The sequence below is a fragment of the Osmerus eperlanus genome, chromosome 4 (genome assembly GCF_963692335.1).
Source record: "Osmerus eperlanus chromosome 4, fOsmEpe2.1, whole genome shotgun sequence".
Classification (NCBI taxonomy): Eukaryota; Metazoa; Chordata; class Actinopteri; order Osmeriformes; family Osmeridae; genus Osmerus; species Osmerus eperlanus.
In genome coordinates, this window is record NC_085021.1 from 2,763,460 (window position 1) to 2,781,633 (window position 18,174).

Here is an 18,174-nt window from a genome sequence, read left to right on the forward strand (position 1 = left end):
TTTCCGACGCTTCCACCAGTTATTTTCCCAAGACGGCAGCTAGGTAGCTTTAATTAGCTTCCGTTACCTAGCAACCTAGCATAATACTCGTAGCAATGCTACTACCTGCTAGTGTTACTTGTTAGCCTACTAATTGTAAATTTTGAAGCCTTACTATAGCGTTTGTCATATAGTTTTTGTCTATCGGAAAACAGTCGGTTGGAATGTTCAGAATCACACATGTGCGACGCTACGATGTGGGGCCCTGCTTTCGAACGATCACATATGTGCAATGCTACTCATTTAATATCAATATGCTATAACTATGTACATAAACTACATTCCATTTTCATTTCTGTACAGATTATCCTACCACCGTCACACGGCCTAGCACTGTGTCCCTGGGAAATTATGGTAAAGTAATGAATGACCGTTTAAAACAGTGACAATAATTGTATGAGCCATGGCAACCTAAAGGCTATGTTTTGAAGAAAAAGCATGACTTAAAACTTTTGCATCACCAGATTCCATACCCCTAGATGTCAACTCTGGTCTGGTGGAGGTGAACCAATTGGGGGCCCAGGAAAACAGCTGGCAGCCAGGCAAGTGCAAATATAAGACACTCAAAAAAATATATGCTTTGTATACAACCATTCAAGGTAACATTTGTTATTTACATCATTGTTACAGCTAATCTAGAAGAACCACAGTGTATGCCAATCATGCTAACTCTTGTAAACTTGTTTTACTTGTCTTTAATGACAGACACATTACAGGTTATGCTCCGGAAGATGGAGACATTGGAGGAGAACCAGCGAGAGGCTCTCCTATTCAGGCGACTACAGGGCAGACACACTGAAGAGGTGCCAGTGATGGACCTACAGGTGGCCCAAACACAGGCTGAACTCCAAGACCTTGAGGAGTGCCTTAAGGTGCTGGAGTTGCGAAAGAGAGTGGTAAGTGTTTGGAGATGCCATGAACTATGGCTTATACGCAGCGTTCAACGTTCACATTGGTGCTGACAATAAGTTCATGACTTCTAATTCCAGACGCTGTGATGAAGTGGAAGACGGGACTGGGAGAGAAAGCTGTGGAGCTCCTCATAGAGGAGACACTCAAACACACCCCGGCAGCCCATTCAAAACAAGCCAGGTGAATGAATCATGATTGCAGCTTCCATATCCAACCTTTCACATGGCTATGTGACAAAAATCTAGAATCACAACTTTTTTGGATGATGTATATTATTTTAGATGTGATTTTTTTATGACTTGTATAGCGCCTTTTTACACGTGCAATTATGTTGATAGAACACTAACTTATTTTGTGCTTCATTGTCAGGGCCAACAGACAGGACCTGTAGCGGGGACTGGCAGAAGATTTTAATTCACTGTTTGGCACTTTGTTTGAAATAAAATGACAATGTTACATGGAAATGCTGCCTTGTTTATGATTAGCTGGAGTTAGGCTACACATCACACAAACATAGTCCTCCTAAAGTTGGCTACCATGTAGCCTATTATACAAGAACAAGTAGCATTTTGGGCAAATGAGGTCTGCATATATAGAATTGAATATAGAATTGAGAAATATAGGTTACTTAGTTAACGTTGCAGTTACGGACTGGCAACGTCACAAAATTACGTTGCTAGGAGGTCGCGGTTACGGACTGGAAACGTCACAAGATTACGTTCTGGCGTCCCACAGATGCACGGTCCCGCAACGTCGCCAAAGACGTTGCGGCAACGTATGTTTGGTCATCGAGTGACGTTGCGGCAACGTAAGGGCAACGTAACTGTGTTAGCTGGGAAGGCGCTTGGTACTTTTGTCAGAAACTGTAGTGGCTGAGCCTTGACGCAAGACGGTAATACCCCTTTAAAATGTAGAAACTTAGCTAGCTAATTAACGTTATTTTGTAACTATTATTTGGCTAAATGTATTCTATTATGTTTTTGTACTATGTCCTAACTGTCAACATTAGAGTAACTTTAGAGTAACTTTTTACACAAGACACCGTTTTTGATATTGTAGCTAATAAATGTAGCTAGCACTAACGACTTGGACTGTAGACTTCAACAACTAGCAAATACTATTTCTAATCCTATTTGGACTAGTAACTGGATAATTAGGATGGATAATATAGTATTCTGTGGATAAATAATATAGTATTCTGTGGATAAATAGAGCAGTTATAATTTCTGATATTTTTATATTTCTGTAGTGTGACAGAGGCAGGCACTAAATGTTAAGGACTGAACAGTTGGATTGGTAGGACACCAGATAACTAAAAATTACTAATGGTAGTATCGTGTTGTTTACTTACAGACTTCTACAGAAACAACATATTCACATTGATCAAGGTAAGTATTCGCTGAACATGACAACAATGTGTCATGAATGCCTTTTTTTTTACACTTTAAAATCTCTGCTCAGGGGGCACAAATTTAGCAAAGACTGTTTGACACCCCTGGCCTAGGCATTGCGACTGTTGGCAAGCAACGCAAACATTTTGGTAAATGAGATTGAGACTTAAATAAATGTGATATTCTAACTGAGTGTTGGCTAATATTTTTTACTTTCACTAGCTACCTAACTCGCTGAATTTACTCACTAACATTTTTCAATTTATTATACTATTGAAATTTTAATTGCAATAAAGAAAATAAACACAGTAATACTGAAAAAAAACTACTACATAAGAATACTACTGAACGATTTAATAAACAGACATAAAAAAAACTGATACAACTAACTACACTACTATAATATACCTAATAAGCTATACAACTATACAACTAATAAATAAAATAAACAGGCAGAACTGGAAGAACAAATTGTAACAGGGAACACAATTAGGAACGACATGCCATTGAAAAGGAAAATAACTAGGCCTTCTGGATCACCTGGAAAACAGAAGGGATGCAGAGAAAATGGGATTAGCAAAACTATAGATTCTGAATAATCTTTTCTCATTGTTTTTCCCCTAGCATGGACGCAGTGACCTTAAGAAGCGTACTTGTTGGCAAAGCATATGCAGTGCCCTACAGCCGACCTCCACCGATAACGGTGACTGTTGTGGCTACCAAACAGTGGACCAAAGTCCTGGAATGGGACGAAGAGGTGGTGGCTGCAAAGTCATTGAAGTCTAACCTGACCTGTGTAGTGTCTGATGGGTTCACTGTATCCAAATTCAACCTAATGGAGGAAAACATGGGGAAGATATCAGTAGGGAATACTTACATCATTAGGCAGTATGGCATATACAGCATCAGGGGGAAAGAACCACTTCTTTCTATAAAGAGAGAGACGCAGTTTTTTAAAACTGTGCCAAAAGTGGTGGCACCAGACATACAAAAGCAGGCAGAAGAGCTGTTAAGCCCCCCCTCTACAATGCACCACTTAAGTGATGGTGTAACTGGCCATGGCACTGTCCAAGGCTTCGTCACCTATGTAAGTACAGGGACTCGCCAACACTCAAGCAGTATAACACATGCAATGCATGGCTACCCCCTCACTCTCCTCCTCTTCCTCCTTTAGCTTGGTCCACGGACGTGGGTCAGACCTGGCAGACCTGTGCCCTCAGGGTGCTTACATTGAAGCAGAACGGTGTTGAAGCTGACATTGTCCTGTGGTGGGAGCAGGCGCTACTCCCCATCTCCCTGGGAGTCCACGTCTAAATCAGCCATCTTAAACAGGGCAAACCTGGCTCCTTCTCCAGTACCTTTTACACCACAATAGAAGTAAGTCATTGTTTCCAGGCCCATTAGGAATGTTGAATGGTCTGTGCAAATGTTTAAAAAATGACATTTCTGCTATGCATGTCTGTTTTCACCTTGCAGGAGGTTCACCAGAAGGCCATCACCGCCATCGACACCATCAGCATCCTTGGCATGTCTGAGGAAGAGGGACAGCGGTCTTTCTTTTTGGAGGATGGCCGTGTTATCAATGTCAAGGAGGAGCTTTGGACCGGCCACCTCCAAGACACAACTCCAACTCTGCCCTACACTGTCCAAGTCACTCTGGACGGGATGTCCATCACATCCTTTGTGCCCTTATCCGAACTGTAATGGCAAGCATTATAGAGGATATGGGGTAACAATAAATTTTTCTTTGAATGTACAGTGACTCTCAGCGACTATTTTTTGGGTCCTTACTACGATGCACTCGGCTCATGATTCGATACGTATCACAATACTGGGTTCACAATACAATATGTATCCAGATATGTTGAACCCCCCCCCCAAAAAAATAAAATAATAATAATTCTAATTTAACAACTTCAAGAATGTGCAATATTTCAGTATTTTATTTTAACTTATGGATGTTAAGTAACAATGTGTATTATTTGTGTCACTGAACAACTGATGTTTTCCATGAAATTAGAAGACGGAACTTCTTAAAGCAGGTTGTAGTTGCACCCACTGCAAGACTTTGTCGTTGTGGTACCGTCTTAAATGAGACAATACGTTTGTCTGAAACTGAAATAGAAGATGCCCCGTCCACAAGTCCGACGTCTGGCAGCATTTCCGATTTACAGTCGCTCGACAAGTGGACATGCTGTGTGCACGTGTGACGAAGGTGCAAGAGGTAGCGTGTCGGTAGCTCAATCAATAGGATAAAACGGATGTCATATAAATAAAACAAATCGGCAATGCTTTTTTTTTTTGCACCGCAATGTATTGTTACACCCCTAGTCCTTTGAGACTGAAAAGCTTAGTACAATGTTAAACCCTAATGTTACTCCTTAAGTAGCATATTTGGGTGTGCTTTGCCTTCGGCAAGGGCACAACCTTTGTTCTCTCATATATATATTATTATTATTTTTTCTTTTTGCCCCCCTAAAACTCAGTCAATATTTGGCCTACATACACAACCTAGGTGTCAAAAGTTTCGTCTTGGTAGCCATTGAGTTGCTTCTATTGGGATTTACGTTCCGTTGCATGGTTTAAGTGGAAATTAAGTTTTTGTGGCGAAAAGTGAAGCTAACGGTGGCTAACTTGCTAGCCACAGTCAATGACGCTACTTACGTCACTAACGTCACGAAAACTCGCGTGACTACCTCTAGCAAAACATTAGTTTAGCCAACCCAGTCTCATCCCAACTCGTCAAATATTGACGCTTGGGCAGAGCCCTTTGGCGTCACTATACCGACGCCGGGGGACGCCTTTTTCGTCGTTTTTTGACGCCTAGGGACGCACATTGACTTCCACGTTAATATGTTCGGCTTTTCCCGTAGAAAATTGTGAAATATGGCGTCGTATTTTGACGCATTAGGTCTCCCATAGATTTTGATGAGTGGCTTTCGGATTTTTACGAAATGTCACCAAAATAAGTCGGGTGATTTCGTAAAAATCCGGCCGATGTGCTTTCAACATGATTTTTTTTGTTATATCCAAGACATAAACGTTATAAATGACATAAACCTTATTTAAGGACATAAAGGTTATTTATAAAATGTACTGATACAAAATAAACCGATCTAAAAACGTAGGCTATATGCATAAAAAAAAAAAATGAAATAAAAATCCGGCGGGGGAGGAATATCATTTTATTTTAGTCATAATTTTAAGCGCATGGAAGCAAGCATGTCAAATGCACTGACAGCAAAACCTATAAATTATCCAACATTATTGTAATTTTATTATTACACACAAGTCGCTGAAAAGTTTGACGCTCAAGATCTAGCTGGAACTACTTCTTGTCAACCAAACCTCCGCTCTCTCGTTCTGAAAAGGTAAGCTATTATCGATGAGGTAAACGTATATTTAAGATACTATCCTATACAGTTTTTTAAAATTGTTTTTTAGGTTGGTTTAATGTTATTATGTTTGACGTACATTGCCCGGTGCTTTGCACCACCAATATAAATTAATTGACTTTGTAAACTGCAAAAATAGGCTAATACACTGTGCTAGCTAGCTAGCTAGCTAGTCTAACGTTATGTCATGCAAGGTCATGAACCGGTGCACATTCATTGGACTCAGACCAATGTTTATCTTTGCTGGCATGGTCCTTTTTACATCTCATAGCTTGCTAGGTATGACATTTATTGTATTGTATTTTTTATCTTTTCTTACTTGCAGCTCAAGTCACGCATTTTCTGGAATATCCTTATTACCTCACCATATCCTTGCCTTACAGTAGCCTATTTCATAATTTATCAGGACGTACCTGTGTATACCTGTGTCCACCTATCTCTGTCACCTGTATTACGCCCTCCACAGGCTCTGCCTGTCTTTCTGTTTCTGTCTTTCTGTTTGTCTGTGTTTGTGTGCATCTCCAGGCTCCAGTGATCCAGTCCATCCTACCTGCACAAGATCCACACCTGCGGTCCAGTTTCCCAATAACTTGCGATGACATACCCTGGTTTGCCCTCCACTCACCGCCAGATCGTTGTTTTTACAACCTGGTAGCTAAGTTCCCGGCCTCCTTGTACTTCCAAGTCTATTATCTACTATTTGTATTCAAAGTGTTCTAATATCCCCTCCCTGAGTCACCACCTTACCGCGGTGGAGGGGTTTGCGTGTCCTAATGATCCTGGAAGCTATGTTGTCGGGGGCTTTATGCCCCTGGTAGGGTCACCCAAGGCAAACAGGTTCCAGGCGAAGGATCAGACAAAGTGTGGCTCAAAAACTACCATGAAGAAAACTAACAATGGTTCTCAGTTGCCCCTGCCCGGAAGCGGGTCACCGGGGCCCCCCCCTGGAGCCAGGCCCGGGGGTGGGGCTCAATGGCGAGCGCCTGGTGGCCGGGCCTTTTCCCATGGGGCCCGGTCGGGCACAGCCCGAAGAGACAACGTGGGACCCCCTTCCAGTGGGCTCACCATCCGCAGGAGGGGTCATGGGGGTCGGGTGCAGTGCGAGACGGGCGGCGGCCGAAGGCGGGGGCCTTGGCGGTCCGATCCTCGGCTGCAGAAGCTAGCTCTAGGGACGTGGAACGTGGGTTCCACGTCCCTAGAGTGGGTGGGTGTTTTGTTGTTGGACTTCTGTGCTAGACACGGCTTGTCCATAACGAACACCATGTTCAAGCATAAGGGTGATAACAGCGGTCAGGCCTGGCAGGCCCAAACGTAATGTGAGGGTCTGCTGGGAACGGCTGGCATAATCCCCTGTCAGAAGGAGCTTCAACTCCCACCTCCGGCAGAGCTTCGACCATGTCTCGGGGGAGGCCGGGGACATTGAGTCCGAATAGGCCATGTTCCGGGCCTCCATTGTTGAGGCGGCTGACCGGAGCTGCGGACGCAAGGCGGTCGGTGCATGTCGCGGCGGTAACCCTCGGACTCGGTGGTAGACGCCGGAGGTGAGGGAAGCCGTCAATCTGAAGAAGGAGGCCTATCGGACTTTGTTGGCTGGTAGGACTCCAGAGGCAGTTGATGTGTACCGGCAGGCCAAGCGGAATGCGGCTTTGGCGGTCGCGGAGGCAAAAACCCGGGCGTGGGAGGAGTTCGGCGAGGCCATGGAGAATGACTTCCGAACGGCTTCGAAAAGGTTCTGGACCACCATCCGGCGACTCAGGAGGGGGAAGCAGTGCACTGTCAACGCTGTATATGGTGGGGACGGTGCGCTGCTGACCTCGATGGGGGACGTCCTGGATCGGTGGAAGGAATACTTTGAAGACCTCCTTAATCCCACCAACACGCGTTCCGATGTGGAGGCAGAGTCTGGGGACATTGGGGGGGGCCCTTCTATCTCTGGGGCTGAGGTCGCCGAGGTGGTTGAAAAGCTCCGCGGTGGCAAGGCCCCTGGGGTGGATGAGGTCCGCCCGGAGTTCCTTAAGGCTCTGGATGTTGTAGGGCTGTCTTGGTTGGCACGACTCTGCAACATCGCGTGGACATCAGGGACAGTGCCTCTGGACTGGCAGACCGGGGTGGTGGTTCCCCTCTTTAAAAAGGGGGACCGGAGGGTGTGCTCCAACTTTAGGGGGATCACACTCCTCAGCCTCCCTGGGAAAGTCTATTCAGGGGTGCTGGAGAGGAGGGTCCGTCGGATTGTCGAACCTTGGATTCAGGAGGAGCAATGTGGTTTTCGTCCTGGCCGTGGAACTGTGGACCAGCTCTATACCTTCGGCAGGGTTCTGGAGGGTGCATGGGAGTTCGCCCAACCAGTCTACACATGTTTTGTGGATTTGGAAAAGGCGTTCGACCGTGTCCCTCGGGGGCTCATGTGGGGGGTGCTCCGGGAGTACGGGGTACCGGACTCCCTGATCGGGGATGTTCGGTCCCTGTACGACCGGTGCCAGAGTTTGGTCCGCATTGCCGGTAGTAAGTCGAACTTGTTCCCGGTGAGGGTTGGACTCCGCCAGGGCTGCCCTTTGTCACCGATTCTGTTCATAACTTATATGGACAGAATTTCTAGGCGCAGCCAGGGCGTTGAGGGGGTCCGGTTTGGGGACCTCAGGATCGGGTCGCTGCTTTTTGCGGATGATGTGGTCCTGTTGGCTTCATCGGGCCGTGACCTCCAGCTCTCACTGGAGCGGTTCGCAACCGAATGCGAAGCGGCTGGGATGGGAATCAGCACCTCCAAATCTGAGGCCATGGTTATCGACCGGAAAAAGGTGGAGTGCAATCTCCGGGTTGGGGAGGAGATCTTGTCCCAAGCGGAGGAGTTCAAGTATCTCGGGGTCTTGTTCACGAGTGAGGGAAGGATGGAGCGCGAGATCGACAGGCGGATCGGTGCGGCGTCCGCAGTGATGCGGGCTCTGCATCGGTCCGTTGTGGTGAAGAAGGAGCTGAGTCGAAAGGCGAAGCTCTCTATTTACCTGTCGATCTACGTTCCTACCCTCACCTATGGTCACGAACTGTGGGTAGTGACCGAAAGAACGAGATCGCGAATACAAGCGTCCGAAATGAGTTCTCCGCAGGGTGTCCGGGCTCTCCCTTAGAGATAGGGTGAGAAGCTCGGTCATCCGCTCCTCCGCGTCGAGAGGGGCCAGTTGAGGTGGCTCGGGCATCTGATAAGGATGCCTCCTGGACGCCTCCCTGGTGAGGTGTTCTGGGCACGTCCCACTGGGAAGAGGCCCCGGGGAAGACCCAGGACACGCTGGAGGGACTATGTCTCTCGGCTGGCCTGGGAACGCCTCGGGGTCCCCCAGGAAGAGCTGGTGGAAGTGGCCGGGGAGAGGAAAGTCTGGGCCTCCCTGCTTAGGTTGCTGCCCCCGCGACCCGACCCCCGGACAAGCGGAAGATGATGGATGGATGGATGGTGTTCTAATATTGCACTTTCTTGTGTCCCAAAGAAACATCCCACTCACCCCAACTCTCCATCTGCCTGCCTACCCGCTCTGCTTGCTACCTGCCTCTCGGTGTTTGTGAGACAAATATATATATTACTTCTTTCCATTGTGCCGAAGTTTATGCTTTACTACAATACCCATAAGCCATAGGAATGAAATGTAAGATTAAGAATTATTTAATGTGTGTTACTCATATTCCTACTTGTAATGCTTATAATATGTCAATGTGTTTATTTTTGCAGAAAATGACCAAACCCAAAAGCAGGCCTTGCCCTTACTGCCAGGTCATGAATACTGCCAACCGCAAAACATGCCTTTCATGTTTTGCAAGCCTCTCAACAAAAGAGAGGATTAAGTCCAAGGAGGAGAGTTTGCATGTTGGGGACTGGGGGGAGAATGTAAAGAAGCACCGCAACGCAGGCAGAGTGATAGATTCAGCCCGCATATCTGTGAGTGAGAATGTAGAGGTCTTAGGTTACTGTTCCATTCAGATCCATACTATACTGGTCAGAACTTGATATAAATGCCAGTTTTCATTGGCATCAGGCCATATCATTTAATCAATAAATAGCATCAATAGCATCACATCTTCCTGTCAGGGCCCCTAGCTTTGTTAATTTGAAAAGAAGTATAGTAGATACGAAGAAAAGAAGGAAGAAGTATGATACCATTTCAAAAGTAGTTGATCAGATGGCAAGAGAGCTGATACAGAGGACAAAGCCTGATAACTTGTTAATGTCTGTTTTTTAGGTCAATAAGCTGCATGAACTGGACTTAAAGCCCCTGCTCTTCATGGGCAAAGAGAAGAGAGGGGGGGGGGGGTTTACAGCAGAGGTCATTGCAGGCATAGGCTTCATACCAGAGGGGCCTGTGAGGGAGATCATTAAAAAAATGACCACCCTTTATGAATACTATCTTAAATGTAAGAACACATATTTTACATTGGGACATGCTTTTTTATAACTTTTCATTTACATTTAGTTTCTAAATACTTTTTGTAACATAGAATATACTAATAGAATATTGTTGATGAGTAAATATTCCCATATTAGACCCTATTTCTGTTTAAATTAACCTCATTTGTGGGGCTGTTATACTTAGATTCAAATAATGTTACGTCTACATTTACTTATTTGTCTTTATCTCTCAGACCACAATAGCCTTCTTGCCACAGCTGGTGAAGAAACACCAGATGAAACACCAGAAGCAACATCCCCTGCCTCCACTCAGGATCAAACCTTCACCCTTAACCTTGTGCCGGTCCCCCACACACCTCCTATGACTCCCTCTCTCTCTTCATCTACTCTTCCTACTCCCTCTCTCTCTTCATCTACTCTTCCTACTCCCTCTCTCTCTTCATCTACTCTTCCTACTCCCTCTCTCTCTTCATCTACTCTTCCTACTCCCTCTCTCTCTTCATCTACTCTTCCTACTCCCTCTCTCTCTTCATCTACTCTTCCTACTCCCTCTCTCTCTTCATCTACTCTTCCTATTCCCTCTCTCTCTTCACCTCCTCTTCCCTCGAACTCTCTCTCTTCACCTCCTCTTCCCCCCAACTCTCTCTCCTCACCTCCTATGACTCCCTCTCTCTCTTCACCTCCTCTTCTCTCAAACTCTCTCTTCATCTACTCTTCCTACTCCCTCTCTCTCTTCACATCCTATGACTCCCTCTCTCTCTTCCCCTCCTCTTCCCTCCCACTCTTTCTCTTCTCCTGCTCTTCCCTCCCATTCTTTCTCCGCACCTCCTTTCCCCAGTCCCTCGCTCTCTTTACCTCCTTCACCAACCCTCTCTCTATGTTACCCACTTTCTACTCCTTCCCTCATCTCTTCTCCTCAAAAAGGTCTTCCCAAAATTCAGTACCCGGGAAAAAGAAAAATAATTTAACGTAAAGGTTGTCTTATGTAAGGGTCATAGGCTTATGCATCATGAACAATCTTTTGTTGTAATGACCCAAAAAAATCAGGCAAATCATCTTATTTGTTATTCCTCTGTTTATATATTTTCAGGCTGCAATTTCCTGTTTAAAAAGAGGGACGCTCAAAGCAGGTAAGCTCAGATGCATGCAATTGTGTTTTATTTAAATTATTTTTAGTGGGGGCTTAATTTGAGTTAGCTTGTGCATGAATCCATCTTGCCAGGCTTCAAGTTACATTTACATTAAATTTAGTCATTTAGCAGACGCTCTTATCCAGAGCGACTTACAGCAAGTACAGGGACATTCCCTCCGAGGCAAGTAGGGTGAGGTGTCTTGCCCAAGGACACAACATAATTTTTCACAGCCGGGAGTCGAACCGACAACCTTCTGATTAATAGCCCGATTCCCTAACCGCTCAGCCATCTGACCTTAGGCCGTCTGAAGTTATGCACTTGCTGCCAAACGAATTATCATCCTACAGAGGAACTCCTGGCAGCTACAGGCCTTAGATAGAGAGTGATAGACAGTAGGGGTGGGCGATATGGCCAAAATCTCACGGTATGAGTCATTTTATATCACGGTTACGGTATATATCACGGTATAGTAATTGTTCTGTAAATTCAATTAAGAAATGGTACCACTCGTGTGGTGGAAAAAACGGTATTGCATGTGCTACAAGACGTTACTGGCTATTATTTAAAGGCAACGACAGTACGAGCGTTCCGATTGGCTAATGCGCAGTCATGCCATCCGCATGGTGACGTACTCACAGCTCAATAAGGATCCGTAATGCCCTCCGACGAAAATTTCAAAATGAGCGAAAGCAATCAGTCTGAGTTTTACTATCCATATCTAACTTCGGTGTCGGCGTATCAACCTCGTTAAAGCTTGGTCGATACGTTAAAGCCTCAGTTTGATATTTCCCGGCATGACCTCATGTGAAATACAAAAATATCACGAATTTGTAAAGACTTTGGATGCGAGCCCTTTTTGCCCAACCTAAAAAAATAAAAAAGTAGTCAAAAAGTATACCGCGGTTGAAACGGTATAGCCAAATCTCTCCCAATATATACATTTCTTCCGTCGCACGGTATATACCGTCATACCGCCCGGCCCTAATAGACAGATACAATCACTTGCAATTTTTGGGGTAAAAGTGCCTGCCCTTTTCCTAACAGTTTCCAAGGATGACTTCCCCAGATGGTTCTGTGCAACAAACTATCTGACGTGTCAGGTTAACATTTAGGCCCATCGAACTCTAAGAGACTGTACTCTCAAACTGGCTATATCTCAAGTTCCTTCCTCCATATGAAATGTAGCCAACAGCAATTTTTCAACACAAGCAACTTGTGAAAAGCCTATAGTTCTTGTTGTAAAAGTTGAACATCTATCATTAAACATACACTGCCTCTGTGGATAAACTCCAACTTTAATCAGAGAGATTAAATTCTACTCTACTAAAGAACTGCAGTATCCTATAAGGATTCGTTATTCTTTGTGTTAATTATAGTCCTGTAACGGCCACAGATACCAGATTCATATTACTGTCCAAGCATTTGATTTGATTACTATTAGGATTTGAATTTTATTTAGGACAATATGACGAAATGTGCTTCTCCAAACCTTTACTTATACTAGTGTTAAAGGTCCCATGACATGAAAACTTCACTTTAGGAGGTTATTTAACGTTAATATGAGTTCCCCTATCCTACCTATGGTCCCCCAGTGGCTAGAAATTGCAATAGGTGTAAACCAAGCCCATGGATATCCTGCTCCGCCTTTGAGAAAATTAAAGCTCAGATGGGCCAATCTAGAATTTTCCTCTTATGTCGTCATAAGGGGAAAGGTTACCTCCCCTTTCTCTGCTTTGCCCGTCCAAAGAATTTGGCCCGCCAATGATAAAATGAGCTACGACCGTGCAAGCACGATATTGGTTTTTCCTCGAGAGACATCAAGGCTTGCAAACGACCGAAGTTAGCCCCACCGCTCTCCTCCTCATAGCATTTAAAACTACAGACACAGAAATGGCACATCCTGAGGAAAGCTCATTGTGGGACTGCTCGTAGTGGCTGTAATTCTGCACGAAGGCTGAATTTTCGGGAGGAGACTTCAGATACAGTATTAGGGGACCACTAAGGCCTATATAAAAGCATCCAAAAACAGCATGCCATGGGGACCTTTAACTTAAGTCACATAATCTCATGGTGAAATTGTAAAACAAGTTTACATTGATCACTCTATTTCACTAACTTTTGATAAAGTAACAACTATGTTATCAAAATTGTACTTACTTAGTCTTATTCTTATTTTTATATATATTTTATATTTAAATTGTTTTATTCTTAGATTTTAGTTCTTAGAAATAGTTAAACTTTTGCACTTTTACTTAATTTAAGATCTGTATGTTTATTGTTTGCCCCTCCCTGCCACAGTAAATTCTGTGTTTGTTCACATACATGGTGAATAAACCATATTCTGATTCTGATGTGTATTTCTTTTCACAGTGTAAAAGAATGGGAGGATACCTGGAAGCCTGCTGTTAATATGTCTGTGCCTAGCTGCCTGGTTATTGTTTTAAGAGTTCCCAGTTCTGTATTTGTTATTGATATACACTGTAACATTTTATGAGCTTGTTGTGATACTGTTACGGCCACTGTTCTCTGTTCATGTTTTGTTTGTTATCAACTTCCTGGGTTCTGGGCATCGATTGTGGTTCAACTTGGCTGCCTCCATAACACTTAACTTATAACATGGGTGAGTTGGTGACCTAGCTAACGTTTTCGGGTTTTTGTTTTAGATTCACTGTTAGGTAAGGGAGCGCGCTGGCTCCGCCTTCCCATTGCGGGGAGGGCCAGCGGCTACCAGGTTTTGGTTTTATTTTCACTAACTCAGTCTTGTTTTTCTGTTCAATAAACTTTGGTATTATTTTTATAAACATTGACTTGCATGGTTGGACTCACTTATGTAAGCCTACAAGCAACCGTCTGATCCTTTGCTTGGTGGAGGTAAGAGTAGACTACATATGAAGAGAAGACTTAGATTAAAAGTTAGCAGATGTAAATTTGTTATCCTATTAACACCACATTGCATACAATGTTAAATGATGGATTCCTTGTGGCTGAATATGAATAATCTGTACTGGGAGTGCGGCGCGATGACGTTGCATTCAGAATAATCCATGCCTTTATAAAGGTGATGGCATGAAGGTAGGCTATATGAATTATAAATTATATATTCTCATTTTTAGAGTGTTCAACACTTGGTAAGACTTATACAAGTTTTAAAGTAATTGAATAGGTCTTTATATAATGTGCGCTACACTTAACTAAAATGATAACCATAGTGAACTTACATGGACTACAAATATGGCGCATATTAGCGTTAAAACATATTGGCGGGGTCCTGGGAAATGTAGTTCTATTTTTACTTTCAATTTAAAAACTAATTTCATGAGAAGATGTTTGTCCTCAGTTACATTTAAATCACTTAATATGACAAATATACATTCATTGGTCTTTTATGAAAGACAAAATGTATCAGTACTCGAAAAGTCAACATTTAAATGTCTTTATATGTAACCTTTACTTAACATTATTTTACATCATAATCTTCAAACATGGTTCCAGTATGATTTGAAGAGGGTCAATATTGGTCTAAATACAAAATTCCAGGCTGATCCTAGCCTCAGCTGAAAAAAGAAATTGAATTTTAGGAAATTACCTTTTCTAGGTGGCGCTGTTGATCCCCTGTAGGGGCTAGGGTTATGAAACTGAAAGACACAGTTTATCTAACCCCAGTTATTCACTGTACCAAGCCAGAACTGTGTGCCATGAAAGGAACCCTAACCCTAATTACCCTAATTAGGGTTACTAAATATAGGGCTTTAAGGTGACCCCTGGCAAGTGTTCAATGGTCAATATATCAGATAAGGGTTTACAGGAATGTGTCAAACTTACATAAATGAACCTGCAAGCTAAGACCTTTCTAAAAATGGGTTTGATTTTGTTATACGACAAAGTCTTTTTAAAATCCAAATCTGCCATTGCAGTGAGGTATCTTTCCAAGTATAGATTCCAAGACCATTCATAATCTAAATAGACTACTATCAGTGGTCAAAGTCAAATTATGTTTCGGTGTCACATAGTCCTGGTTTAGCACAAACAATATCAGGGTACAGACCCACTTGTGCATTTGTTTATCCCCAAACTTAAAAGATGATTAGTTGCTCTGCTTAAGACATGGTCTAAACAGACCGCGCTAGGGTTAGGGGTTTGTTGTCCTTGGTGGTACATGTTCGTGGCTTGCCTTGACGAATATTTTGGACTAGTAAATACTTTTTTTCATATGTCCTTACCTCTAAGCCAGATAGAGGCTCTTTCAAAAACAATCTGGATCATTTAAATATATGATGAATAAATATATGATGAATAATAAATGAATAATTTATCCCCATAATTTCCCAATTGCCCAATCTGCCAGCCAACATAAGGTGAGTCCAACCACGCATGTCAATGTATGTAAAAAATAATACCAAAGTTTGAACAGAAAAACAAGACTGAGTTAGTGAAAATAAAACCAAAACCTGGTAGCCGCTGGCCCTCCCCGCAATGGGAAGGCGGAGCCAGCGCGCTCCCTTACCTAACAGTGAATCTAAAACAAAAACCCGCAAACGTTAGCTAGGTCACCAACTCACCCATGTTATAAGTTAAGTGTTATGTTCTACCACTCATTTACAAATAATGCTCTGTGCTCTGCTGCAGTCATGCTCTGGAGAGAGATCAAAGGGAGAGAACACATAGTATACATCACAGTATATCAAGTTAGGTCTCAGGCGATTACAGCTGTGACTGAGTGATTCATATCCAAGTGACTTGAGTTCAATTCTCTGCATCCTCCTCCTCATCACTATCATCATCATCCGAGCTGTTGCCACGTTGCCAGTCCATGTCTTCCTCCATTTCCCTGTCCTCGTCTTTCACCAGTCTGTTACTTGGTTTGAGAGTGCATCTGTAGGTGCCTGCTATGGTCTGCTGTTGGAGTCTCAGGTCTTGCAGTCTTCTCTTTAGTGCACTGATGAGGCCCTTGGACCCCTCCTCGGTTAATCCATTTGGCAAGCCTGGAAATGTTAATTGATGTTGAAATTAATTTACCGAAGACTATACTAGCAGGATTGGTTTCCACTTAAATAGTTTGACCTATAAATTTGAAAGTGCATGTAGCCAGATAATTTGATTTACACTTACTTCCTGTCTGTGTGCTCACTAAAACAGTGCCCATCAGTGTCTGGACCTTTGCCACTGAGTCCTTGAGGTACTGGCAGTGCTGCAGCATCTCCTTCACAAGGATCTGCTTTTCCTCTTTTAGTCGTGAGGCAAGCATTACGTGGTCAAAGAGCTTCTTCTTTATGAGGATGTCCACACCGTCTGTAAAGGAATAAAAACATTTGACATTAATAAACAAATTACTATTAATTGACATTTTATATGCATACTTAAAGTTAAATCTTGATGCAACACCTGTGTTCTGTTCCTGCCAAGGCCAGATCATGCTCTCTGCAGCTTTGTTAGAGAGTTTCTGCACAACTAAGTCTGTGTCCACAAGGTCACCATCAGGCTGTTGGTTGTATCTCTGGATGTCTTTCAGCAACCGTTTCTTTTCCTGGGCTATCTTTTGAGTTATTTTCTGTCGCCTTTTGTTGCGATCTGCAAATACAGTAAAAACAATAGTACGTAAAAAGAGCTGCCATGGTAATGAAGATATCAGTATAGCCTAAGATTTATCTGCATTAGTTATGTTTACACTATACATACCATTCTGTCTGTAAAGGTAGTGCTTTTTCTGACAAATGCTCACAAAGAGTGCTTCGATTGTGATCTGCAAACTTTGAGCATCAACAGGACCAGGTGCTGCACTTCCTTGATTAAAGATAACATAAATAAACTTTTAACATTTAATCTACAGATATGCATTACAACCAAGTGACTGAGAGTGTTTACATATTAAGTATTTTTCTTACTGCTACTGGCCCACTGCTTGACATCAACAACCCATTGTTTCAGCATGTCATCACAGCAATGCAACTGCTCCTGCATTGTCTTCAGGCTCTCAGCTACATCCACAGTCTTCTCTACTGTCTGAAAACAGCAATACAGAAGGCAGTCTTTTAAACTACCAGAGGTCCTGTACCACTACAATGTCTACTAGGGGGTACTATAACAACGTGATGCATTTTGGGTATAATAAGTAAAAGTTACGTTTAAATGTAACTGCTTTAAATAGTTAATCATCTTCAGTACGTGAACATACCTTCTTGAATCTGGAAGACAAGGCTATATGGAGGCCATTCTCTTTCCTTAACGATTTCTATATCACATACAAAGTATGTATGAATAGATTATAATATAATAGAGGTGTTGAAGAGGTAATCAATATTAGCATTAAATGCCCTAGTTGGCAATAGAGTAGTATTCTAAATGAGATGCCATTCTCTTTCTTTTTTCTCATTCCACCCCATAGCATGGACAGTCAGCATGTCAGTTCTTACTGTGAAAAACAAAACAAAATCAAAATACAATTTTGTAAAACATGTACATTTGCAGGCTGGCAGGGGGAAATAAGCTTACAAACCTGACTTGGCCATATACTTGGTGGTAAGGGCACATCTGGAGAGAAAACTATTCACTTGCTCAACTTCTTCACCGAGAGTGGTGCCGGCACCCTCCTGGTTCCTTGCAGTCCACAGAATCTACAGGAAGAAGATAATGTGTAAAGCGGTGTGGACACACGATATTAAAGCATATCCTGAGATTACCAACTTTAGAGGGCAGCACTTAGGGGCTACAGAAAAACTTTAAACGCACTCCTAGGTTATTGTATGGGTCAGTCCAGACCACTGTGGTATGGCTATTGTCATTTATTATGGCATTTTACACTCAGTTTGCCACATCATACTCTAAAATGTAAAGGTCAAGTAGCTAAAAGCATCACCTCGCATTTTGTATTGTGGGCTTTGGCATGCATCACAGACAAGCAATGCCTCATTTCCTGA

General features: G+C 43.2%; 2 protein-coding genes across 2 annotated transcripts; one reads left to right on the forward strand and one right to left on the reverse strand.

Moving 5' to 3' along the window:
- Positions 1 to 9,218: 9,218 nt before the first annotated feature.
- On the forward strand, positions 9,219 to 14,061 carry LOC134018187 (uncharacterized). Its single transcript, XM_062458070.1, has 6 exons — positions 9,219 to 9,285; positions 9,453 to 9,659; positions 9,961 to 10,132; positions 10,361 to 11,096; positions 11,218 to 11,257; positions 13,631 to 14,061. The coding sequence occupies exons 2-5, from the start codon at positions 9,456 to 9,458 to the stop codon at positions 11,234 to 11,236; spliced, it is 1,131 nt and encodes a 376-aa protein (XP_062314054.1). The 5' UTR covers positions 9,219 to 9,285; positions 9,453 to 9,455; the 3' UTR covers positions 11,237 to 11,257; positions 13,631 to 14,061.
- Positions 14,062 to 15,932: 1,871 nt separating this feature from the next.
- LOC134018186 (uncharacterized) lies at positions 15,933 to 17,473 on the reverse strand. The gene is made up of 6 exons (XM_062458069.1): positions 17,433 to 17,473; positions 17,143 to 17,260; positions 16,937 to 17,041; positions 16,643 to 16,828; positions 16,370 to 16,549; positions 15,933 to 16,242 (listed from the first exon to the last, which is right to left on the reverse strand). Exons 2-6 carry the CDS (start codon positions 17,216 to 17,218, stop codon positions 16,004 to 16,006), a joined length of 786 nt encoding a protein of 261 aa, XP_062314053.1. The 5' UTR covers positions 17,219 to 17,260; positions 17,433 to 17,473; the 3' UTR covers positions 15,933 to 16,003.
- Positions 17,474 to 18,174: the final 701 nt, after the last annotated feature.